Here is a 27,415-nt window from a genome sequence, read left to right as displayed (position 1 = left end):
ACCTGGGGGTGTTGGTCGACAGCCGGCTGAACATGAGCCGGCAGTGTGCCCAGGTGGCCAAGAAGGCCAATGGCATCCTGGCCTGTATCAGAAATAGTGTGGCCAGCAGGAGTAGGGAAGTGATCGTGCCCCTGTACTTGGCACTGGTGAGGCCGCACCTCGAATACGGTGTTCAGTTTTGTGCCCCTCACTAGAAGAAGGACATTGAGGTGCTGGTGCACATCCAAAGAAGAGCAACAAAGCTGGTGAAGGGTCTAGAGCACACGTCCTATGAGGGAACGGCTGAGGGAACTGGGGTTGTTTAGCCTGGAGAAGAGGAGGCTGAGGGGAGACCTCATTGCTCTCTACAACTACCTGAAAGGAGGTTGTAGCGAGGTGGGTGTCGGTCTCTTCTCCCAAGTAACTAGTGATAGGACGAAAGGAAATGGCCTCAAGTTGTGCCAGGGGAGGTTTAGATTGGATGTGAGGAAAAATTTCTTTACTGAAAGAGTGGTTAAACATTGAACAGGCTGCCCAGGGAAGTGGTTGAGTCATCATCCCTGGAGGTATTTAAAAAAACGTGTAGACGTGGCACTTAGGGACATGGTTTAGTGGTGGATTTGGCAGTGTTAGGTTAACAGTTGGACTCGATGATCTTTTCCAACCTGAACAATTCTATGACTTAATGATAATGTAGGAAAACCTGTGACTGTGTATTGCCCACTGTCACTGGTGTTACTTAAATTCCACATGGGGAACACAGTTATTTTATAATATGAAAAGGAAATACTTTCTGGGTATGCACATCTACCCTCCAGAAGTACACAAAGAAACATTTTCAACTTAATAGCAAAAATCTCCAATTATGTATTACCTTAGTTTTTATTGTGAATATAATTGTCTCTCTGGGATTTTGTCCTAATTATTCTTTGTCTTCTGTGTGGGTGTATTTTTGACCGTGTGAGTTGCATTTTCTTATGCATTCTGTTTTGGCTTTTTTCAGCCCCTGCCAGCTTCCTATTGTTTAGCCAGAAATCTGCAATCAGCCGGATGATACCAGATGATCAGCAAAGTCCAGATATCATCCTGCCTATGCATGGTCTAAGGAATGTGAAGGCTATTGATTATGATCCTTTAGATAAATTGATCTACTGGGTGGATGGACGTCAGAATATTATAAAAAGAGCCAAAGATGATGGCACTCAGGCAAGTTTACATGGTGTATATAGTTTTGTGTGCTTTGTACTTTATGCTTGACTTTCCCCTTCCGTCCCCTGCACCAAGGAATCATCGGTTTAAACTTTACTCTTGCCAGCACTTATTGATGTATATTCTATTTATATGTGAAAATTACTGAAGGCTTTTAGGATCGTGATTTTAATTTATACACAAAGAAGTGTAATAGAATATAATAAATTGTATGTATCTGAAACTATAAGCCTTGAATTGCCATCTTTAGTTAAGGATGGGCACTGAAGTAAGGCAGACTCACTATTTATACTCAGGACAGATAAATTGTATTCTAAAATAAATACTGTGCATGCCAATTGTGTGATAATATTGTCATCATTGTAAAGCTCTCTCAAAATGAAAACTCTCAGCTATCAAGCTGTAGTTAAACCCTGAGTGAATGTAGAGTTGATTGCTGTGCCAGATAGGGATAGGCTTATCCACATCCTTAATTGTTTTACTGAGTTGGGGACATTATTCTTTTGCGCTAGTTATTCACATGACAGTGGAAAGAAGTGTACTGTTCTTCCAGGCAGTGTTTTGTGTTAACATAGCTTAACTCCCAGGTCAAGATAACAGATTCTTTAAGAACTATAGTTTGAATAAGACTATAAAACGAAATGGAGAATGGGCAAGTTATATTTTCCTAGTTCTTGGGCAGTCATATCTAAACAATATGACATGATATCAATGGAAGTGGACTGGTCCTTTCATGCATCTAGGGACTCAGAGGTTTTACAGTTTCCTTTAAAGGAAGAGATGACAAATTTCACTTTTGGCCATTTCTTTTAAGATTGGGAGGAGGTATGTTGGGATGAGCAGCTAGCTGGGTTGTGGATGAATTTTGAAGAAGTTTTGCTCTTGCTTTTTGGGATTATGCCAGGTGCTAATTGTTGTAGTCTAGCTTCTCTTTGGTACTTGCTAGGTGCAAATTGCAATGGAGATTCATTTGCTCTGTTTTCTCCTCTACCTTGGTCACACAGCTTTGAAGATGCAGATCCCCTGCAAATTTTGACTTTCCAATTCTCTCTATATTTACTTAATTTTGCTAAATTGCGCTGTTTGCAGGTGATGCATATGAATTTCATACCTGGGTAATGTTACCTTTGATTTCAGGAAAAGAATGATTTCTTTTTATATCTAGGCACACTGTCAAGACAAAATAGGGATAAAGCTTTATATAAAAAGAAAAAAGCCTGTATATCACTATGCAGAACTTGGAGGCTTAAAAACAAATTGTGGAAATATAACTTTCACAAGTAATGCTGTGTTGGGTTTGACTTAAGCTGAGCACGGAGTGGTGTCTTCAGCTTTCTTGACCCATATGAACTTCTTCTGGTACTGTTTTTATATTTGGATTGGGAGCGCTGCATTAGGACACTTAAGGAAGCTACCGCTTTCCCCTCACCATTATCATGTCACCAGAAGCAGTCACCTTTGAAGGCTACTTTGATGTTGGGAGTCCTGCCAGCAGTTTTACTATCTCAATGGCACTGGGACTGGCTGTACGTTAGTGGAGCCTGTGTAATGTTAAACAAGCAACAGAAAGATTATTTTCCTTTAGGGATTTTTTTTATATGCTCTAGTGCTCTTCACAGAAATAAAGTATTGAAGTCTATGTTAGTATTCAACATAGAGTTAAAAAGTGTAGTAAATAGTATGTTAGTTAGATTGGGACTTGGCAATAATGTCAAGTTTTGTAAGGTCCATCATAAAGACATGAGGGTGAAAGCAAGGTAATGTTTTTAGTATGGGTGTGAGGCAGAGCTGTAGCCATTTGACATGTAAGCAAACAGAACCAAGTTTCATTAAAAGATTTTAGTTTTTAAGAGAACCAGGACTTAAGGAAAATCAGTAACTACCACACTACAGATAATAAAGTAAGGAGACTTTGGCAAGAGACAGATTTCTTCAGCTGACTGTATAACAGTGCAGGTCTGGACAGAAGGCTGCCTTGTTTCTTGCATTGTTTCGTTCAAGATTGTTCCATGCATAAACATTCACTATTGTTTTCTTCCATCTCCTGCTAATTAATTCTACTTACAGGAGGCCCCACAACTGCTTTCTGAGGAATTTTGCATAATCTTACAGATTTTGTCCAGATGTTTTTCCTCTAATTCACAGTTCGAATCAAATCTTTTTTTGTCAAGCTTTATCGCATTTCTTGTATTTGTTGTTTCCTTGTGAGTGGTTCTGGGTGTTTCTGGACCAGCAAGTAGGTAAACCATGCTTTCTGTGCAATCGGTGTTCTTCAATCAATGATCAGAATAATTAATGGAAATTGGTCCCCATATGTTGTCTTGTAGCCTTTCACTGTCATGAGTACTCCAAACCAAAGCCAGAACCCAGAGAAGCAGCCACATGACCTCAGCATCGATATATACAGCCATACCTTGTACTGGACCTGTGAGGCCACAAATTCAGTCAATGTCCACAGGCTGAATGGCGAGTCAGTTGGGATGGTGCTGCGAGGGGATCACGACAAGCCCAGAGCCATTGTAGTGAACGCAGAGCGAGGGTGAGATTCCTTTCTGTACCTTGTACAGAGCACTCTTGGGATGTATGTCAGCTGTGTGTGTGAATCTTGTGTCACATCTGTATATTTTAAAAAGGAGAATTTTTACATACTTGATTGTTCGGGATGTAGGTGACTGCTTGTCCAATTCTGGCTTTTAAAGGTATCCAGCTTTCCCTTCCTATTCTCTCCTTTGCTGCCTCCTCTGGTGTGCTGACTTAGACGGTCACACAGCCACGTGGTTGGTTATACTGAGGAACTAACCGAGGCAGGGAAAGCAAAGTAAAAACCACCTTATACTGTTTGCTGCGTACAGCCCTGCCACCTAATAGGAAAAACAGGAGAGTTTACACTGTGTTTATATCAGCTGGGGATCTGGCTTATAAATGTTTGGTCATCATAAAACAAATGTTTCCAGGAAAAAAAGGGATCTCTCATATGATATAACTATTCCTGCTAATGTAATAGTATAAAGTTAAACAAACAAACAAACAAACCCCTTATGTTCTATCCATTTTTAAGTTAGTTCTACCTTGATGTATATCTCAAAAACTTCTGAAATTAATTAAAACAGGTAGGATGCACTAGAGTGATTTCCCACAGGAAGAAAATATGTTGTTTTGCCACAAAGCAGTTTTGGTTAGATTCAGCAGACCCCACCTCCACTTCAGGTGGTTAGTAGCTTCAGTCTTAGAGGTCGAAGATGGTCCTTTACTGTTCTTTTTAATAAGTTAAATGCTTAAATCCCAATTTACTACTAAATGGCTTACCATGTGCTTGACAGATGTTGAATGACAGTATTTTGTAACTGTGTGGATACAGTAGTACCCAGAGACTCTATCTGGAGCATTTATAGGATTGGTATTTTATACAATACCCTGTACTCTGCACAGTTCAAAAGCTGGTGTGGGAAGAAGGAGATTAGAGGAAGGATTCTAATCTTATTGGGACTAAGTCACTTGGACATAGTTTGTATTTATAAAAGCTTATCTGCTTTCTCCACTGAAATGGGAGTTTGGGTTTCTTGATCTCTAAAATTCTCAACTTTTCTAGTCAGGTTTCCAAATAATTTAAAGATAAATCTGTTTTTAAATTAAAGGAGGAAAATATGGAGGAGAGACTATGCTGAACGCTGTGACTACCTGGGAGAGCTGAATGAGTGATCTGTGTACTGAACTTCTTCTGTCTTAGTTCCAGAAATCCTTCCCTCCACCTCTCCCTTGGCTGCACGTTTTGACTGCTGCCTCTCCTCCTTGTGCCATCACGAAAGGCTAGGCAGCATTATAGCCCACTGTATTAGGGAGTTTGCCCATGTTAATCACCACTGAAAAAATAGTGGACTTTTCCCTGAGGGAGTTCTCAGTTCATCATGTGGGTGCACAAGCCCTTTTTTCCCTATGCTGGGGGAGGGCAGAGACTCCTTCTGTTTGCAGCTGAACTGGCTTAGGCAGATATAATGAATTCATGGAACTAAGACATCAGGAACATGCCATCCTCAGTTGTTCTTCCTTCTGTGATCTTCGCTTCTCAAATTTGGTCGAACTTCTACTTGCTGAGAAGGAAGGCAACCCAGAAGGAGAGAAGGTGACGGTTAATGTTTTTTGTCAGAAAGAGCTGCTGGGTTTTGATTCACAGATGGAGACAGTTTTACCCAAGGATGGTTGCAGAAAGTCTGTGTTAGTCTCTTACAATCTCCACTGCAGGAACAGCACTGCCAGTGCAGCAGTGCTGAGTGCTGAGGCATTTTATGGCCTTGTGGATTAAGGACAAATGCTATTAATTTCAGGCTATCTCAATATGACAGTTAGCAAATGTTTGGGGTTCTGCAACTGACAGATCTGGGTCTTTGCAGCTGGGAGCAACAGTCACCACAGTCATCCCTGTGTAAACCGTTCCCACTTAAAATGTAGAACCTGTGTGCAAAGGTGAGTTGCCTCCCTTCTGAAGCTCTCAGTTAAGCAGCTGGTGTCTTTGTTCTCAGGTATATGTACTTCACCAACATGCAAGAGCGAGCTCCCAAGATTGAGCGTGCAGCTCTTGATGGTACAGAGAGAGAAGTGCTTTTTACAACTGGGTTGATCCGACCAGTAGCACTGGTGATTGACAACAAACTTGGAAAGCTTTTCTGGGTGGATGCAGATCTGAAGCGCATCGAAAGCTGTGACTTGTCAGGTATGTGGTATGCAGTTAAACATTTGGAGTGAAGTGTGTGTATGTATAGGACATCATTCCCTCTTCGATGCTGATGCCAGTAACTTCTATCTCCACTGTTGCCAGTTCTGTGTAGGCAGTCACAGGTAACAATTGCTGGTGGACTCCCATCTTTGATGTGATTGGAGTAAACATGTCTGTAATGATTGCCACCCTCGAAGAGAGCCATTTGACTTTTTATATGTTCTGAAAGCAACTCTTGCAAGATCAGATTTAAATAGGTGTTGCCAGTCATGGAACCCCTAAATCACCTCCCCCGTGCCCTTTTTTTTTCCTTATGGTTTGAAAAGTTTGCATAACTCTTCAACTTTTCCTTCTCTGGAGTTTACAGCTTAGTAAATCAAGGTAGCTTGAAAAACAAACAGAAGGAAGGGGAATGGCCTTCTTCTAAGACGGATGATAAGGCAGCACATCTGGAATACCAGTGTTGCAAAACAGTGGAGAGATGTCAACTCATTGCAGTTTTCCCATATTAGTAAAATAAACCATTACTCCATGTCCATAGCAATAGCACCACATGGATCTTAGGGAGCGCTGTTCATCCTTGACTTTTAAAAGCACTTGATAGTGCTGAAGAAGTGGAGAAATGGGCTCGCTCATCTGGTGAGCAGTATAGCACAGAGAATCCAGTGGCCCTACTTTCTGACTCGTGATTCATTCTCTCATCATCATCTGTGTATCAAGAAATGAAACTCCTAAAGGAAGTGCAGAGAGAAGTGAACTAGTGTGAGGGAGTAGAAGCTGGGCTATTCTAGTGATTGGCATCTGCCTTAAAGGGCTGATTCTCCAATTTTTGGTGGCTCTTTTCTTCTTGCCATGTAGTCACATCCTTCTCTTGTGTTGTAGTGAGGCAATGAATAAAACAGGAGAAAATTGTTCACTTTCGAGCACCTAAAACTGACTCAAGGTCAGACTCAGGTCTCTTCTGCCAGAGAGGGGATAAAAATGTGAAGCTGGAGCTGTGAAGGTAAAGGAGCCCATGTCTTTCATCAGTTATCAAGCTGGATAGGGGGGTATTGTCAAACTGCTTGTGTAGCCACAAAATGTCCAATCCAGGATAGGCATCAGAGAACCTACAAAATTTGTAGGAGAAAAGAAGATAGGAGGGACACAAGACTTGACCTATGAAACAACCCATGTTTGAGAAGAAAAGGTTGACAAAGTGGGACATATAACACAAAATGCATCAGAGATATTGAGAGGGTTTTGTCTAGTGATGAAAGGAGAAGTGCTGTAGGAGGAAATCTAAAAGTAAAAGGACAAGACGGAAAAGCAGCATATCATGCAGATGTTGTGGCTGAAGTGGTATCCACAAATCCAAGAGAGAGAGAAGAGGCACCAAAGAAGATTATGTGGAAACCATATGGTTTGGGAGAGGGGGAACGTACCAGGGAGAACTTAATGAATTGAGAAGGGAGGATGGGATCAATAACTAGTGCTGCTACTGATAAAAAGGTGGCCCCCATGTAATAGGAAGCCATATTACTTAATGAAGCTGTAGCATACAGTGGACCTAGCTATGCCTAGGTCTTCTACTTGTATGTACATAAGCATCCTTTTTTCCCCTTTGATTTAGCACATATGCAAGGTTGAGTCACAGCTAGCAGATGGGGGTGGGCAGGAGCTTCTTGCTTGTCATGTTACACGTTGGAAGATGGACTGTGTCCTTGCAGAGTACAGCATAAAATGCAGAGGAGTCTGTTTATTATTGTTTTAGATCTAAGTCTTGAATGAATAAGACCTGACAATAGGACTTAGGTAAACTGATACATGAATAAATCAGCAACTAGGCCATCACATGTGATTGCAGCTTCCTTTGTATGCATTCTTCCTTTTTGTTACATTAAAACTCCATGTAAGCATATGTTTGCATACTGGATATATATTTTAATCCAATTCTTTGGATCTTTCTACAGGGAAAACTAAACTTTCTCTGCTTAATATTGAACCAAAGCTTTTAGTGCACATTTATTTGATGGGGTCACAGCTAATGAATCAAACCCTATAGGTAAGATAAAAGCAGGGGAAAGCTACAGGATTAAAAGAAAATGACATTTATTGACTAGAGGATACGTATCATGTAGCCAGAAAACTATGGTTGTATTTGATCCAGCTGAGTTCACTGTAATTTGATTCACTGAGCTGTTGATTTTTTAAATTAGTTAACAACGTATTTTTATTTTAAAATATTTTGCAGTCTTGTATCACAACTTCAGAAGAAATTTGACAGCCAAAGTTATGTTGGCTTGAATTAGTTCCCCTAAAAAGTATTTTCTGAGCAAAACACTTTAAAATGGGCATATATTAGCAAAAGGATTTTATCGTAAACTGAGGCTGCTGAATAAATTGGACCAAAATTGTGTATAGCATCCTTCATGCCAGTTAGACTGGTCTCGACAACCTTATTCCTCGTAGGTTTGGGGAGATGACATCATTATGGAGGTTTCTGAAGCTTGCACTACACTCTGATTAACAGCATCCTGCGAAATCATGGAATAACCTCAGATGTCTAATGCTTAACTTTCAGAGAGGCATGAAAGAACTATAAATCTGTCTAACAGTTTTCTTTATGAGGTTCTTGAATTTTTCAGTTGGAGTTGTTGATGCTTTTTAGACATTCATAAACGATTTGCAAATAACTTGTCTGCCACACCAGTCAATTAAAAAGTAGTGTTTTATGTTATTGTTGAAGTGACTGGAAAAGCTATAAAATTGCTGCGGTGAAAACATGTTTTGTTTTCAATTAGACTTTAAATAGAGGAATTGTGTGTCCTTCCAGCTTACTGTTCTTTACATTTAACTATTGATTTCCATCTTGAAAAGACTACACATCTGTTTCATTCTGAGAATCAAAGTATTTAATTACTATGGAAATTCAACACTTCTGTACTTGTAACATGTTTACTCTTCTTTTTTCTAACCATATCTGTTGAAAATATCCTTTTATTTATTCAGATCAAGTTTTTCATTTTGATCATTCTTCTAAACAACAATTTAATGGTGTGATCCAGTGCTATAGGTGCCCTTTCCATCTCCTTTTAAAATTATTCATTAATAATTTGGACTGTCATTTACTCAAGATCAAATCCAACATAATTATAGTATAGATTAATCACCTTATCCAGTGCTATCTCCAGCAGCTTCCCAAATCACCAATGTTCAGCTTTTTGCAGATGAGGGAGAAAAAAGATGACGCTTGATGTACACCCCCAAATGTAGCCTGTTTTAGGCCTGGATTTGGGAGGCTGTTCAAACAGGCTAGGATTCTAGCAGGACTGCTAGCTTGCAAGTGTCACCTGACACCTCATGTATTCATGATTTCAACTTGCCTTCAGGATATCCTTCAGGAAACCAGCTTGCCTTTTATTTCTAAATGGGTAAGCAATTTAGCACTTAAAAAATCATGAAGGCAGAAGGAGTTTTCTTTATATCAAGTTGAAATGAGGCTTTCCTATTCTTCTGGTATCTTGAATGCAGCTGAAAATCGTGCTTTTGTGTCAAAATGTGAGGCTTAGTCTGGCAAAGGACAGTAGTCTTTGAAAATCCAATGACACTGAAGTTCGTAGGAGCTAAGGGTGTTAAGCAGGTTGCGGGGCGAATGAACCGTGTGCTTTGTTCACAGAGAACCTCCATCTGTCAAAATGTTTCCTAGTATGTCTAAATTTTAAGACCTGTTTAGAAGAAGACAAAGAACATCTCAGGAACTGCACTGCTAGAGAGTAGTACTAAGGGTCAGGTTTAGTGCCCATTTAGTGAAATTAGTGCAGGTACATATATTCTGTTCTTTTACTCCTTACAAGAGTAAAATCCGGTGCTACCTTGGAAGTGTGTACAGTAATAGATACATCAGATTACAACCAGGACTGTACTGTCACATACAGTTCATGCATCTTTCTTCTGAAAATTGAATGAAACAAAGATGTCTTCCTCGTTGGATTGGAAACAAAAGAAATTCAGGGCTAAAGAACTAAAACTCCAATTACAAGTGCAAGAATTTCTGATCTCTCTACAACTAAATTTGATTTGAATGCACGCTGTTTGCCATGACAGTCAAGCAAGAGTCATTGCAGGCAGTAATTTTATGTGCAAAACTACTAGAATCTGTAATTGAAATAGATGTTACATTCTTATGCTTGGCTGAGCTCTACATAATTTATGCAGCAAATTAGTTGAATCCAGTGCTCATAGCATTTTTATTATGTATCCAGATTCTGTAATCTTATTTTGTGTAGATATTCAAAACTTCTGGTTTTTAAATGCAAGCAGACATAAGGTCTTTATTCCAAAATGAAATAGGAGAGCAGAAGAAGCACCAAGTTATGATTTTGTTTTGATTCCTCATTTTTAAAATCAAATATATCCATATATACGTAGGCAGACACAGCCTCAAAATGGTATCTTTGAATTAATAGAATAATTTGGAATCTCTTGTTCACCCTAGACAAGCATAACAAAAGCAACAATTAAATGCCACTAAGTGTAGGGCAGCACACAGTAGAAGACTGCATGCAGTCAAAGTTAAAAGCAGTCATAAATGCATTTTTACTTAACCCGATTTTTACATGTTGGCTGAGAGCACAGTTTTACACATTTCTGTACAGCAGAAAACCTGAGCATTTGATAGTGTTCCTGTTTAAGAGCATACTGAGTTACTTGGAGTTTGGGTTTTCTGGTTGGTTACTGAAGAAAAAAGAGAAGGTGAAGAAAGAAGTGTGTCTGTTAGAATATGAGCTTTTCTTTCATGATCGTATCTCTGTGGTTGTGATATAGCACGTGACAGGGTTTGTGTACTTGCCTCTTGCTTTGCATGATGAATGTTTTATTTGAGTAATGACAATGAAGCTAATTGGTTGTATTTCACTCTTGCTTGTAGATTCCAACAAAGTGTACTGCTCAGTGTGTGAATGTATTGTAAAAATTTTGGCCCAAGAGCTGAGTCTGTATTGGCGACACAGGCTTTTAGGGACTGCACACAGTTACATGTAACAGAGCATGTCAACATGAGGCTGATCATGGCTGGCTGACCAGCCAGTGTATGCAAGGATGAGCTGTGTTTCATATTGTATCTGCTTGCCCTCGTGACATGGTAACTGGTTGCATTTACCTGAGATGAGTCTGAACAAGCAGAGCCTTGGTCTGCATAGACAAATGAAGCCAATGACCTTATAGCTAACTATTTTCAGGGTTTGGTTCGGTTTGGTTTTGGTTGGGTTTTTTTTTTTTAAGAAATGAGTTAAAAGTCAACTGGTATAAAACTAGTCTTTGTTTTTGTTGATCTCAGGTGCTAATCGCGTGACCCTGGAGGACTCCAACATCCTTCAGCCAATGGGACTCACTGTGCTGGGGAATCACTTGTATTGGATTGATCGTCAGCAGCAGATGATTGAGAGAGTGGAGAAAATGAACGGGTACAAAAGGACTAGAATTCAAGGCCGAATTGCTCACCTAACAGGCATTCATGCTGTGGAAGAGCTTGATATGGAGGAATTCTGTGAGTTTATTTCAGTATGTGATGTCTCTCACTCTTGGTCACTGTCTCTCAAAGTCCTCATCCAGCTGAATATTGTAATAACGTTGCCCAGTGGGCTTCATGTAAGCCATGGCGTCCTTTCAACTTGGCCAGTCAGGATCCTAGAAGAGGAGGAGAAACAAGTTCCTCATTCTTGTCCAGAGGAGTATTTCTGCACAGCTAGAATATGTGATTTCATGGCACTTAGTTACCTGCTTTGTACAAGCTCACGTGATACTGAATTCACTCTGAAAGCTACTTATAATTATGCTTGTTAATTTTTTAAGTACAACCAAGTAATAAGACTTTGAAAAACCTTTAAAAAGAAAGAAAAGGATTGTCCTTGCCTTTTCTCCAGGGGTTTCAGACCCCTGTGTAAAGCATGACTGGTTTGACTCAGCACAATCGATGATGTAAAAGCCTCCAGTGAGGGAGGAAGAATGGGCAGGAAGCTCTTACAGTGAGTTATTGTGGATGTGGAATTTCTCTCCCGTCAGAGGTGGAGCCATTTTAGGTGCTCCCTTCTGAAAGGGGTCATGCATGCAGGACCTTCTTTTTTGGGACTGGTGGTCCAAGTTCCTGTGGTCTGAGGGGAGTGCAGAAACCTCTTGAAGTGTAGTCATTCCCCAAAGTGACAACCTACAGCTTGTTCTGCTTAACAGGAATATAAAAGAGAACATAAAAGCACAACAAGGTGTGGGAAACAGAGGGCTAATGACAGTGGCCTCTTTAAACTTTGTTGCCTGTGATGACTTGTCTTATATAGGGAGGGTACACTTGTGTATAATGCTTAATTTTCAGAAGAAATTATTCCACTTCGCAACTCTGTGCCACGTACATTAGTTTCTGTTATAGCTGAAAGTATTTTCAAACTTGCCTATGTGGGTAAGCTGTTACAAATAAGCTAGCGTAAGTATTTAAACTGTAGTAGATACTATGTGCTAATCCTCATCCAGATGTTCTTTTTACTTTCACAATACCTACTTTTTTCTTCTGTGCCATTTCTCATATTTTTAGTGTATTTCAAAGGCAATACTGAATGATGCAAAAATAATTTTTTCTTTAATTCTCAGCACTGTTAAAAAAAAAAGATTACTTTATATCCCAAGTGTTTTTTAAAAATGTTTATTTTTTATGGCAAGAGTACTGTTTCTTCTAAGTCACACTGAAAGGAATCACCGTTTGCAGCTGAAAACTGTCCTCCATAGGTGACTTCTGTTACAACAGGAGAGTAAAAATACATATGCACATGTGTGCAGGCCCACACAAGTATACATGCATGCACTTTTTCTGCTAGCAACCCATGCCTCAAACAGTAGTGTCTCCAACACTGTATTAAATTAATGAATTTGTTAAAGGTGAAAGCAGGTTGCTGAGAAGCCTGAACAGATGGAAAACAACTTTGGCACAGAAACTATGATATCTATACCATTTCTTCCCCGTGGAAATTCTTGGTCCTTACTAGTAGTAAAGAATGCATTGTTCAGCAGCATCACAAATAACACAGGCTATAGCCCCACAGATCACTCTAGCAGATGCTCAGCTGTCAGCTCAAATAAACAGGCAGGAGACTGGGTCTCTTCTGACTCTGTTGGGCTGGGGTCCTCAGACAGTGACCTCACTTCTCTGTTCCTGTTTCTTATCCACCTAATGTTCATTTAGAGTGATTCTATTAGGAGCTCTCAGGTACTCAGTGCTTCTGGGTAACTGATTTGGGAACACAACCATGTAGCTTCTTATCTTTAAAAAAATTAAAAATCAACTGTGTGTGCTTATATTGCAGTTTTGTGAGTAACAGGGAAATGGAGGGGCTAGGTATTAAGAGCTCTTTAAGATTAAAGAATTCCTGAGGGGTTTGGGGGTTGGCATTCTGCAGTGACATATTCTTGATGCCTGGCTACCCTAGAAATGCAGCTGGGATGTCTAGGTACACTTTAAATGCGACCTTCTCAAATCTACCTTCTCATTCCTCTTCACCTGAGCTCCCAAATTCTTTTTAGAAGTCCTTTAAAGGTCTCCATATCACTTTGACTGGAACAAATGTAGTCCTCATGAAGTAGTAAATCAGCTTTTCAGCACTGAACTGAAAAATCCTGCATTTATCTTCCTATATAATTTGTAGTGAAATCTTGGTTACTCAAACAGAAGTGGTTTGCGAGTGGTTTTGTGAGTTTGCCCTAGCTAGGAGTAGTTATGATTTCTTTTATGCTGTCTAATATTCTTTTCTGTGTGTTTCTCCAGCTGTGCATCCATGCTCCCGTAACAATGGTGGGTGTTCGCACATCTGCATTGCCAAAGGGGATGGGACTCCAAGATGTTCATGCCCCGAGCATCTTGTGCTTCTACAGAATCTCTTAACATGTGGAGGTGAGTTATGTTTAACAGTACTGCTAAGCAGTTTACATTAAAAAAGATTGGGGGTTGAGGTTGCATTCCAATCCAAAATATGGATTTACACACAGTGTTTTCCTACACATGGTGTGTTGCATCATGTGTTAAATGGACGTTTGATTCTTCTACCAGCTGTTTTCTGCTTCAGTTTTTGGACATATGTGACTTTTCTTTGTGAGGAGGATATTCTTGTTTGACCTTAAAATACTTGCATCTTCTACTGAGATTTTTATAATTGTATGATGTGACAGGTTTGTGCTTTAAACAAATGCTTATAAGATGATGTTGCATCAACCTGTGATGACCTAGCAGCAGAAATTGTGCATATGATTCCCACAGTGTGATACTCCAGTCTTTCAAATGAATTTGGCCTCATAACATGAAACACTGTACTGTCTAGTTATGAAACATAGACCAAAAGCTCCATTGCAATCCTTTTTAATTAAGGTAGTTCTCCTCTTTCCACATGGTAGACTTTTCCTTTAGACTTCCCTTTCACAATCCCAGGATTTTTGAAAATTGTTACATTACACTTGCAGAGGGGATTAAAAACAAAACAAAAAAATCATTGTTTCTTTTTGGGAGGCATCATATCTTAAATCATTTGGCTCTGTTAGTCCTCTTCACTTCTTTTTGCTGTGGATTTCATTTTCTGGCTGAACTCTGACCTCCCATGGGACAGTCATTTCCATTATAAACTGTTTTCTTTCCCATGACCACAACACGCTATGTGGTTTTAGAGTAGTGGTGGTTACATCTGCGGGGTCGGGGGGGCGGGCAGAAATCAATCTACTTATATTTCTTTCTGTACTGTTGTTGCACAACTTGGCCAATGAGAGATTCTTACGTCCCACTCCTTTGTTATCTTCAGCTATAAATCTAAAAATTAAGGGACCTTCATTTCAGTGTCTGTTTTTTTTTATTCTAATCCTTCACTAAGCCTGCAACAACTTTTTAACCTATCTTGTCTGCCATAGTAGCAGCCAATAGCCAGTATTTCAAAATAGATTAATAGCTATTTTGGTTGGAGAACATTTTTCCATGTACCCTTATGAATACTCTTGACAAGTTTTTTAATGCAAGCTTGTGCCTGCCAAGTGCAACCATAATGCAACATTAAATGTGTCTCTAAATGCAGAAGTAGTAATCTGTCTGTTGAATTATCTAAACGGCACACTCATATCAAAATTTAATTCAAGAATTATCTTAAAATGTGTGTATCTGGCATCTTTACCTTACCTATAGCTGTCAGGTCACTGGCTACATTTGTAATTCTCATATTGCTACACCAAATAATCATAAATCAGAAACTTAAAAATCATAAAATTTTCAAAAATCAAATGCATTTGGATTTTTATTTGCATTTTGTTTTTCAAGCTCTTGATTATACTTGAGTCTCATTCTTGAACATTTCTACCTAATGAAGGAAGGACAGCAGCACTTTAAAAGTGGTTTGCATGTAATTGCATGGCTCTAGGATCTGTAACACGACCCTCAGGAGAAAAATACTCATACAAAAGTGTTGTCATTGGTTACAACTGAGCAGCTTTCCTTATGCTGGGTTCTTTGTGAAGTCCATTCCTGAGCCTGAATGTTAATAAAAGCTCACTGGGTTTCCAGAGGAGTGTTACCATCCAGTGTCAGAGCACACCTCCAGCTTGCTCAATATTGTTGTCATAGACAGGATATGACGTGGTACTCTTAATCCAAGTGGTAAAGCATCTACTTAGAGCATTAGCTGGCAACAGTAGCTGTGGGCACTAGTGACTGCCTCTGTTAACTGATTTAATTATGTTACAGGGACTTGACCCAGCAACTTTTGAAATCAATGGAAAGGTATCTGTTTGCCACAGCAGTGTTTCGAGATGCCCCCCTCATTTTGAACATAACTAACTGCTACTGATAACGGAAGGGACTTATACGTTGACTGTTTCTTTCATGGTGAAAAAGTGTGTGCTAATTTGCTGTATGTAAGAATTAGGAGCATTTTTTGCAATGGATTCTTGATCTGGATTGTCTTTGTCTTTTGACATTCTGAAGAAAGCAACTATGAATGCCTCATTACAGCATAATTGTTACATCTCTACATGAGGTTGTAGCTGCTGCTTAATGCTATCAGTGTGCGACTGCAACTTGAGCAACAGTATGGATGTGGAATGGATTGATGCCAGGATCTTGGAGTCCATGAAAAGTCAAATCTGAAGGAAGTTCCAGCTTTCTTAGGTCCAACAAACATAAAAATGGCTGTGCCCAAGGTCCAGTGTTCTGTCTCTGACTGCAGTGAAATAATGTAAGATCAGGGCAGGCCTACAGTGCTACTCAGACTACTCTCTGAACCTCCACTGATATGCAGCCCAGAGACTTTCCAGCAAGAGGGCTTAGCTTAATGTTTAATAGGCCTTTACAGATATTTTTTTCTCCATTCATATCTGACTGGGAAATTTGTTTGTGGAGAAACCACTGGAAAAATAAAGAAACAGATATTGTAGAAGCAAATGTTACATGTTTTAGGTGTATTTTAGGCTAATATAATTGCAGGGATTAGAATTGTGTAGAATGTGGTTTGCAATCAGAAATTAAGTATTCGTTTGAATTTATGTGTATGACAGCGTCTTCCAAAAGGTGGCTGTTAGAGCCAAAGTAAGTATTTGTGGTTCCTGTCCTTAGTTCAGTGCTCGACTGCTAGAGCAAGCTTCTTCAATCAGCACGCATCCAGTTGCTGTTATGAAGTTGGCAAAATTTCCTTCCCTATGCAAAATCACATTTTCCTCTTCACTGGAATCTTAATATTGTCACAGAAGAACTTCAGTCCAGGCATAAGTGTGTTTTTCTTGAAAAAGTCCGTCACATTTTTGCTCTGTTGTAAGGGCTAAAATTGAATATACAAATGTGATTTGTTTTCTCTTTCTCCAGAACCTCCAACTTGTTCCCCAGACCAGTTTACCTGTGCAACTGGAGAGATTGACTGTATCCCAATGGCATGGCGGTGTGATGGATTTCCAGAGTGTGATGACCAGAGTGATGAAGATAATTGCCCCATATGCTCTGCATCCCAGTTCCAGTGTGAGAAAGGACAGTGTGTCGATGCACACTTGCGGTGTAATGGAGAAATTGACTGCCAAGATAAATCTGATGAAGCAGATTGTGATAGTAAGATTAATTTTCCTGAACTCATGGTTCTAACCTAAGCATCCATTTGGGATTCTAACTGTTCTTGATATATATATGATTTTTAGTTTCAAATGGGGAAAAACAGCCTTAACCATAAGCCTGATTAAGCTATTGTTGTGGTTTAACCTCAGCTGGCAACTGAGCACCACACAGCCGCTCGCTCACCCTCCGCCCCCTGCTGGGATGGGGGAGAGAATCAGAAGAGTAAAAGTGATAAAACTCGTGGGTTGAGATAAGAACAGTTTAATAATTGAAATAAAGTAATAATAGCAATAATAAAATAAAAGAATATACAAAGCAAGTGATGCACAATACAATTGCTCACCACCTGCCAACCGATGCCCAGCCAGTCCCCCCCCGAGCAGCGGCCCCCCCCGGCCAGCTTTCCCCCAGTTTATATACTGAGCATGACGTCACATGATATGGAATATCCCTTTGGCCAGTTTGGGTCAGCTGTCCTGGCTGTGCCCCCTCCCAGCTTCTTGTGCACCTCCAGCCTTCTCAGTCTATAGAGGATGGGAAGCTGAAAAGTCCTGGACTAGTGTAAGCACTGCTCAGCAACAACTAAAACATTGGTGTGTTATCAACATTATTCTCATACTAAATCCAAAACACAGCACTATACCAGCTACTAGGAAGAAAATTAACTCTATCCCAGCCAAAACCAGGACAGCTATCCACCGATTCTGTTTTTCTTTCCCTCTTTCTTATTCTGTTGCTCAAATTAAACTTCTCTGTAGCTACATAAATTGCTGACCATGTAACTATAGATATGGGGGAGGTTGGGGAGTGTATCTTTAATCCATATTCAGAATGAAAACAGGAAAGAAACTGGCAGAACTTACCACCACCTTTTTTTTCCTGCTTAATTACCATTTTGGCTTGCACTGTTTCCACAGTGTCCACTTCACCTTTGGATCGTGGTCACTGCAAGGTGCTACAGGGAGGAAGAGATGGACTTAATCCTGTGGCTGAATTGGCTGTTCTGAGAGTTCACTCTTAGCAAGCTGATGCTTATAATCCTGGATGTACCTTTCTATGAGAAATCTGCGGAATGACATCCAAGGAACTCTTGCTACTGCAGCTGCTTTATATGCAGTCAGCCATAGGATCTGGGTCCAAGAGAGAAGCATGGATGGATGCATTTGCATCATCCTTTGGTTGATGGGAAAACTTGCATATTCTGTGTCTAGTATCAAGGCATAGCTGAAACAGACACTTGACTATGAGCTGGCTTCATGGCTTCTTATTGCTGTACAGAATTTCAGGAGCCTATTCAGTAGCGTGGCTCTTGCCCTGTGAAGCCTCAGGACCCTTGGCTCTATCCACTCAGTGGCTAACCATTGCCACTGGGTCAGCAGGGTAGATTTTTGTTGACATTTCAGTGAGCAATTTTGTGGATTTGCAGTGTCTTCTGTAACTCTGAGCCTGGACACCAGAACACCAGTACCTTCTTTGCAAACAAGAAGAGGATCAGCTATGTGCAAGTTCCTGTCTTTCTTGTGGGAGGTGGTACTTATACGTGTACTGCTTCATCAAGAGGCTCTGCTTTGTCCACCATGGAGCCCATATGCAATGTAACGGTGCCATTACCCACACACAGTGTCAAAGTGGAATGTGCATTTGGTCATCTCCCTGTGAAATGGTGGGCACTGCTAAGCAAACTTAATGCCAATGTTCCTGGCACCGTATGAACTGTAGGTGCCTGCCTTGCCCTGCACAGCCCCTTTGAGGGCACAGATGAGCCTTACCATCTGGTCTAGAATAGTTGAAGACACATTTCTTTAGCAGTTGAATGCTCAATGGGTGTATGCCTAGTCCTCTGCAAGCACTTGGGCCACCCAAGACTAGACTTTTGTCCAGGATGCTGTATGACGCTTCCCTAGAAGGGCTATGAACATACTCAGTGTCCAGGGTTAGACTGAGAGATATGTGGCAAACGTGGCCTCTGTAGTCCTCAGGAATCTTTACAGGCCAAGGCCTGAGTGGGTTCCTAAGAAAAATAAAACCAATAGACCTTTCTCATCCCTTAGCATGTGTCAGCCTATAACCCACTGTGTTTAGGGAAGGGAAGGTGACATATAGTACATTCTTGTTCTTTATATGAAGTTTATTAAGGTGGTGAGATATTAAGGTATTAACAGAACTTTTCTACTATACCTCATGCATCAGAGGAATTGCCTTCTGGTCAGAGCAGTAATAATCACTGCCTTTCCATAGGTCTGAGTTCAATACCTTGATTCTATCAGAAGCCACTTCTCCTGTCCCCTGGTTTCCTAAGGCATGCTTTTGGTGAGTTGAATCTGATGCATTGGCACAGGGGTTGCAGACTATGACTGGAAGTAGCCAAAGAAATGCCCCTGGATATGTTCGTGGTTCTTGTCCCACATCTTCAAGACTGTGGCTTTCATCTTCTTGAATTTATTGTGGCACTGCTCGCTGGTCCTCTCATACCCAGTGGAAGTCACAAGGTTAAGAGTCTCTTGATACTGCAACTGGATTACCATGCCACTGAAGAAACTTCATCTCCTGTACAACACAGGTTCAGTGCTTCAAGTTGTCCATTGCTGGATCAAGAAGAAACAAGGAGTCCAACAAGGCAGGACAGCAACAGAAGATATGGCACATAAGAAGGGAAAGTATATTAGGACAGAAGTCTTGACGGAAGACAAAGGAGCAGCAGACAGTTGCAAGAATAAGTAGAGGGCTGGCAGTCATTGGCAAATGGGTGCACACAGAACTTGGCCCTTCTCATAGTGCAAGAACCTAAGTGACGTGGTGGGAGCTCTAGATGCTTTTAGAGCCTTCTATCAACATGTGTGTGTTTTGTATGCACTGTAAGACCTTGTGGAGCTGCATCCAACTTACTGGGGGCATAACAGTCCAAATCAGGAGCTGATGCATTTGGAGCTTCTAGCTAAGTTTTTTTTCTCCATAGATAATTTAGTTCTCTTACATGAGAACTCCTCTGCAAACTGGACCACGGCAAAGTAAGTATGGCTATTCAGGAGGTCCACTTCACAACACCACCAGTGCTGTGAGCCAAAACATGAATGTGGATCTTCTCCTCCAGAAGAAAAGAACCTTTCTTCTTTTTGCATTGAATAGACTGTACTGTGAACTTTCCAGGATTGCTGGTGACTAGCCCTCATAATACAGTTTCTTTACTGATCATTTAATATGCTTTGACTTGATGGAGATTCAAAGTTAATTAACAAGTCCTTTTTGCTGAAACAGAGGCTTCTGAATATAGATAAGAAATTTAGCAGTTATTTAGCAAGGTTAAAATCAGGAGCTGATGCATTTGGAGCTTCTAGCTAAGTTTTTTTTCTCCATAGATAATTTAGTTCTCTTCCACGAGAACTGCTCTGCAAACTGGACCATGACAAAGTAAATATGGCTATTCAGGAGGTCCACTTCACAACACCACCAGTGCTGTGACCCAAAACGTGAATACAGGGCTACATAAGATAGTATAGACTATACAAGGTTTTATAATATGCCGAGTTACTACATTTTGTTAACGTGTCAGGTGATCAGTGACACTGTTAGTTATTGTAAGGGATTCTTGCTGATTTGATCCCAGTTTTGTCCCAGCAGGACTGATTTGACAAAGGATAGGGAGTTACTGGGATCAGAATTTTATTTTAGCCCCACTGAGTAGGATGTATAACACCAAGGAGGAAGAATCAGAGAAATGCAGACTTGCATTTTACCCACAGCAGCAAAGCAGGTGTTCTGGTGCCTACCTGGTCATAATATAAAATGCACTGTGGCTTCATGTCTCACTTCTTTTCATTTTCTTAAGATGCTCAAATGCTCCCATGCAAGTAGTACTTAAATCTTTTCTTTCTTTCTGTGCAGCAATTTGTCTACCCAATCAGTTCCGATGTGCAAGCGGCCAGTGCATCCTCCTGAAGCAACAGTGTGACTCCTTTCCAGATTGCATTGACGGTTCTGATGAGCTTATGTGTGGTGAGATGTCCTTCCTTGAGATTCAAGTGCTGTGTTCAGGCATAATGTCCTACATCCCTGTGCAGAGCCCCAGTCTTTGCATAGTAATATTCTTTCAGGATAGCCCAGTGAATCTTGGCCAAATACTCTCACAATTGTATTTGGCTGCTAAATATAGTCATGCTCTTCCATTGGTCTGTGTGGCAAAAGAGCGTGAGCTTGCAACATGGTGTAGCAAGTCTGTAATGCTATTATTCCAGGTAATGCAGGAACAGCAGTAGTGAAGATGAACTGAAATCCCAGTGTTACTCCAACCTAGTTCTAATATGCTGTATGGGATAAAACGCTGCCTTGTTTAGATGGACCTTCAGATCTATACCCAGGGGGACCTGATTCTAATATGCTCAGTATCTTGGAACTTGCAGAGCTGCTGCTAAGCTTGGGGTGGCTTCCAAAAATGCGCAGCCCTATCCACTGCAATTACAGGGTCAAGCTGGAGGCTAATTATGTGGTGGAACTAGCACGCAATGAGCACAAGCATTGACCACAAGCTGGTCTCTTAAAGTGCAGGTAGGAAAAGAATATAAGGAGAGACCTTGGTTTTTCTCAGCAAAATGTTTCTTTGATTTTTCATGGCAGTAGGTATATGCAACTGATGGCAGTTGCTGTATTAGTCCTTAGCGGGGTCTGTTATTTTGCTGTCTGAAGTGGACAGTAAAATTCATGTGTGCTCTGCTTGCAATTTCCCTCTTTTTGCACCATTGGGGTGACTAGTGCATGAAGTTTTCAGGCAACGGGGCAGATAAAGGGAGCATTTAGTAGCTCATGAGTGGTTTAGCAAAATAGTTGGAACATAGCCTTTTAGAACAAAAGCAAATAGATGTGCTGATCTGTCGGTAGTTCATTCTGAACAAATATCTTGTGTTGGGTTTGTATAGAGAAATGCTGCATGTTGCTTAATAATGTTGCCTATAGGACCTTGGCTAATTGCGAGTTCTTTAATACCTTAGAGTCTTGTCAGGTTTTGAAGCACCAGTTGTCAGAAGCTGTGCCACTGCTGGGATGAGAGGAGGGGTCACCAGGTCTTGTCAGGGTAACCTTGTTTATTCCGTCCACCCTCAGCAAGGAAGAGTGTATTTCATGAGCAAGAGTGGTGAAAGGAGCCCAAGTGGTGAATAGAAAAGGCTAAAAGAACGGCGACAAAAACTCTTTACCTCTCCTGATGGAAATTTCAGACTGAACATGTTTCTCATGCTTCTCCCACATCTTCCATTTATCTCTCAGCTCTCACCCAGTTCCCCCAATTCCCTGGATAATGTAAAGCCACTTCTTCCTTTTTTTTAGTTTATTTTCTTTGTGAACTTGGCAAACTTTTGTGCTGCCAAGTTAATGCAGCTGTTTGTTTCCCGTTTGCACTTTGGGTCCAGTCCTGCAATTAGGTCTTAACTGATTTAAATGTGTCTTTATGTAGACATAAGACTGTCTCCTCTGGAGTTTCTTTGTGGAACAGAGCATTCTGTGGTTTCTTGCTTGACTGAATGAAAGAACTCAAGTAGGGAATAAAAATTATTTTTACTTTCTAGATAAGGATCTTGCATGCAAAAGAAGCTAGGTTTAACCAAAATGAGAATTGTGTTTTTTAAATTAGCTAATTTGGGAACATGTTTTAATTTTGGCTTTGCTTTTTTCTGGTATCACATCTGAACTAATCTGACTATTGGACAGTTAGGGCCTTAGCTGACGTAAAAGCTGTCATGCACTAATAAGTGTGAAAAGTAGATAAAGACTGTAAGACAGAAATGAATTCTTGATGCTGAGCTGTTAAGAGTTTATTGGTAGATCTTTGTATTTCCTTTATCTTCCTTCTCAAATTTCAGTTCTTTTTCATTCCCTTCAGTGGAAGGGAATGAAACCAGAACCACTGGAGAAAAATTTTATGAAGGCTTGAATCTTACATGAACCATTTCAGTTCTTAAAACTTCATTAAAGGGGGAAGGGGTCTATAGTTTGGTCTGAACATGTAAAATTGATAGGCTTTGGCCAAGTTTATTTTGATTTTTTTACTTTATTAATATATATATTTGTGTATGTAAAAAAATAAAATAAGTGTGTGAATCACGTGGAAAAATCGTTTTCGCTGAAGAATGTCACATATGCAAAAAACATAGAGGTGTCAGGTTTATTTGGCAAGAATTTTGAATGTGTTACCCATAATCAGGGGTAGATATGATACGTAGCTCATCTCAAATACTGCAGCACTTTTTATTATTTAACATTGGGCTATATAGGGGAAAAAGAAATAAGAAGTAGAAAGGATTGTGTTTTCCTTCCAATTTGTAAGGTTTTTTTAGAAAGCAAGTCATAATTTAGGAAGGAAAAGTATTCTATTTTAAGGCCTATATTAGCTAGGAAGACATCCACTGCTTAATACATATGGTAGCTTCCCTACTGGTAAAATCTTTTAATTTTTTAATGTTATTGCTAGCCCAAATGGCTTTTGAGAGAGCAGATTCCTCTCTGATTAAGGACTTCATGTTTATAAGTGTCCTATATCCTTAACCTGTAGACTTTGTGGGGGGAAGAAAAGGAAACTTTGTAGGCGGCTGTTATATCAGGATAATAAGTAATCCTGTTATGAGATGAATTGCTAGACAGAAAGGAAAGTACCTTACTAATACTGCTTTACGTACACGGAGGGGAAGAGGAGGCATGAAGTCTTGTGCATTGAATCAGAATATATGGAATTATAGATGCCTGAGTTTGATGCAGATACTTTCAAAGACACTGCGTGAATGACTGTGTGATTTGCTGCACGAGCTCCAGGACAGCAACATATATATTGCCATATGTTTAATGACCTCCTTTTTTTTTTTTTTTCCCTCCTCTCCTTCCAGAAAAAACAAAGCCAACCTCAGATGAGTCACAGCCACACAGTAGTGCCATCGGTCCTGTCATTGGTATAATACTGTCACTTTTTGTCATGGGAGGAATGTACTTTGTTTGCCAGCGAGTGGTGTGTCAGCGCTATGCCGGGCCCAATAGTCCTTTTCCACATGAGTATGTCAGTGGCACCCCTCACGTCCCTCTTAATTTTATTGCTCCAGGAAGTTCTCAACATGGCACTTTTACTGGTAAGGATGGTAAGGACCTTGCATCTAATTGGTACCACTGCACTGTCTGGATTTGGAGTTTTACAGGTTATTAAGAGTGCTAGATGTGGACTTTTCAAAGAGCAGAAATTAGATATTGTTGATCTGCTCAGTGGTTTTGGTATAAATCTGTCATTTGGATCAGATATGCAAAAACTATTAGACGCATTTCATTAGGCATCTTGCCAGATTTTCAAATGCAATTTTCATGCTAGGCTGCATCTGCACAGGTATCTATCTTTTTGATAGAAAATCTACAGTCTTTTGCCAGTGAAAACATCCTCTTTAAATAGTTCATTCTGGTGTATGTAATAAAGCCTGGGTTTTGCATAGTACTTCTTACCCAAGGCCTGCAAAACACTATGAAGAGTAGTGAACCACATGCAATATTGGAAACTAAGAATGCGTGTGCCATTCAGTGTTCTAGTGAGAGCTCTGTTGAGTTGTTCTTCGTGTCTTGTACTCAGATGTCCTTGTTTCTGTCCTGTTCATCAAAGGTCTGTACACAGTTTTGTCCTGTCTGCTCAGGATGGATAAGTTATTCCACAGTGGAAAGAAGCAGAGGAAAGAAGTGAAGCAGCTTAGTTTACTATAATACAAAAAAGCAGGGGATAAACCTTCCTCCCCAAAGTTACAACAGCAAATGTGGAAGAACACAAGCAGTCTGGGTATGGTGTTGTAGTCTGGCTGCTCATTGCCTGAAGTGTAATGAAAACATCCCCTTTGGTTTAGCCCATCTCTGAGATAGCTATCCTGCTTGCTTTTGGACAAAGTATTTATTCTCTCTGTGTCTCAGTCTTTCATCTGTAAAACAGCAAAGCTTCTCTACCTCGCAAAGAACTCAGAGCATCAATTCAGAGAAGTGCATGCAGCTACAACACTGAGATCGAAGGAGGACTTGAAGTATACATAAAAGCTCAGGATATTCAGCTAACAGATAAGAACCCAGAAACCTCATATAGACATCAAAGTAAACACTTAAATGATGTACCGCAAATTATTTTACAAATGTAAAATATACTTTTCATAGAGGAAATAGCAAATTCTTAACTACAAAGCCCTGAGAAGAAAGAATATTTCTTCACATTGTGCAGGAAGCTGGAAAGTAAATGTTCACCTATAGAACTGCCAGACAGGGTCAGAATACAAGAAATCCATACTTCGGAGTGCTTGGAGTCTGCTTTTCATGTCAGCTGAAAATCAGATAGATGATAAACTTAAAGACAAAAGAAAAGATGTGGCACTTCTTCATATTAAACAAGTTTTTGAGATGTGCTAATTGTTGTTTTCTTCTAGCCATGGCTTTGAAGATAGCCAGATACAACTTAGGTTTAGCCTTTCTTGCACTTTAATGACTGTGGTCAGCTGTTCCTGTTTAAATTATGTTTTTACGGCTATCAAGACGTTTTTGAGGATTAAATCATTGCAGGTGAAATCTTTGCAGTGGTGGTTTAAATTGGACTTCAAGCTAAAGCTTTTTTAATTAAAGTAAGTATCAGTGGTTTTCTTCTGTACCTCTGTAGGTGCTAAACTAAGCTGTCATTCTGATTCTCATTCGTATTTGTTAGTTTTTTCTAATCCATATTGCTGTGACAAGTTACAACAGCTGATAATATTACCATTGATGTTAATTCTAAAGAAAAGACATAGGTTCCTAATAGCATGGCATTTCCAAAAAAGATAAATAGTCATGAATGATGATCACAAATAGAGTCACTCTGCTTGTAATAAGTATTTCCTGCATCTGAAAAATTTCTGAAAACTTCCCAAAATAAACTCTTCCATTAGCACTGAACAGTCTGACAGGAAGAAGCTGAAGATGTATTGTCTGATTTAAGTGTATATTGGAGTAAAACAGATTGGAGAATGTTGTCTTCCCTTTTCCTGTCACCCAGGTTTCCCTCCTTTTGCCTCTGCTGATTTTCAGTTTAAGCAGTGATTTTTTTTTTCAATAAAAATAATTTTTTTTTGCTGTTGTTCATGTACTTGCAGTTGAATTTCTTTGGATGGAAATTAAAACTTTGGAGGTTTCTAGCTTGTTTTTCTTGGACAACATATAATGCTTTTTTTGCAAATGCCTGAGTTTGTTTAATTGGAAAATTTCTTAGTTAATGATTTAGGTGAAAAGTTTGGATCAACTCTTCTGGAGATTCTCAGCAGAGTGTGAGAGCAGGTTATGAGGAGTTTAGTGCTGCAGTGAGACAATAGGTGGCCTGGGGGTGAGATGTTTTCTTCACAAAATATATTGTTCCTCGTAATCCTGAAGTTTTTACGTAAAACACTGTTCCCAAAGTGACAACCAGTAGCATTGCACGGGTTTGCCAAGCTGTGGATTTGTTTTCTGTTTTGCACTGGTAACTAAAATTGTGGTTTACCTAACCTTGTTTTCCTCTGTGTCTCACTGCAGGCATCTCTTGTGGAAAGTCCATGATTAGCTCCATGAGTCTCATGGGAGGAAGCAGTGGTGCCCCCTTATATGACAGAAACCATGTTACTGGAGCCTCTTCGAGTAGCTCATCCAGCACTAAAGCCACTTTCTACCCACAGGTATGTCTTGAAAATATACCTGTGAGTTAGATATCTCCCACTTCTGAAGAAAAGGAGGATGAAAATTTGTGATACTAGATAGAATTATTAGATAGATTGATAGTGTGTTGACCAGTGGCAAATGTGCTCTCTCTCTCCTTCTATAAGAAGGACAGAGATGGAAAAGAGAGGCTTGTGAGCTTATCTGTTGATAAGGTAAAATTGGTTACTTATTTCTTGCATTACCTTCTCAATGAAGCCATCAAGAAGCTTGTCACAGCTAGCAGATGTTTGGAACTCAGCAGCCTCCTTAATTTAGCTTTTCTCATGCTTTACCAGTGTCTCTGTAACGTGCTGAACAATTTCATGCTAGTACCTGATTAACGTGTCGGTACCACACTAAAAAGGATAAACAGAAAAAAACTTAGCTGAATTTATATAAAAAACCCCTTACATAAATCTTGAAAGAGGAAAGAAGCCCAAGAGCTGATCTCATTGCGGTTCATCTTGAGGGCGCTCACAAGGCAGGTGCGGGACAACCAGGGCATCAGGCCCAGCCAGCACGGGTTCATGAAAGGCAGGTCCTGCTTGACCAGGTCCTGATCTCCTTCTATGACCAGGTGACCCGCCTAGTGGACGAGGGAAAGGCTGTGGATGTGGTCTACCTGGACTTCAGTGAGGCCTTTGACACCGTCTCCCACAGCATTCTCCTAGAGAAGCTGGTGGCTTACGGCTTAGACAGGTGTACTCTGCGCTGGGTAAAAAACTGGCTGGACGGCC

General features: G+C 40.2%; 1 protein-coding gene across 1 annotated transcript in view; it reads left to right on the top strand.

Moving 5' to 3' along the window:
* LRP5 (low density lipoprotein receptor-related protein 5) overlaps nt 1-27,415 on the top strand; it is a 129,707-nt gene that overhangs the window by 98,503 nt on the left and 3,789 nt on the right. The window contains exons 12-20 of the mRNA XM_009327423.1: nt 983-1,185; nt 3,516-3,727; nt 5,706-5,896; nt 11,217-11,426; nt 13,686-13,811; nt 16,749-16,985; nt 20,871-20,981; nt 23,855-24,091; nt 26,517-26,656. Of these exons, the coding sequence (XP_009325698.1) occupies nt 983-1,185; nt 3,516-3,727; nt 5,706-5,896; nt 11,217-11,426; nt 13,686-13,811; nt 16,749-16,985; nt 20,871-20,981; nt 23,855-24,091; nt 26,517-26,656 (1,667 nt within the window). The remainder of the gene's footprint in view (nt 1-982; nt 1,186-3,515; nt 3,728-5,705; nt 5,897-11,216; nt 11,427-13,685; nt 13,812-16,748; nt 16,986-20,870; nt 20,982-23,854; nt 24,092-26,516; nt 26,657-27,415) is intronic.

The sequence above is a fragment of the Pygoscelis adeliae genome, unplaced genomic scaffold, assembly GCF_000699105.1.
Source record: "Pygoscelis adeliae isolate BGI_AS28 unplaced genomic scaffold, ASM69910v1 Scaffold451, whole genome shotgun sequence".
In the NCBI taxonomy this organism is placed as follows: Eukaryota; Metazoa; Chordata; class Aves; order Sphenisciformes; family Spheniscidae; genus Pygoscelis; species Pygoscelis adeliae.
Note: the sequence above shows the minus strand (reverse complement) of the source record. Positions and strands in the feature narration are given on the sequence as shown.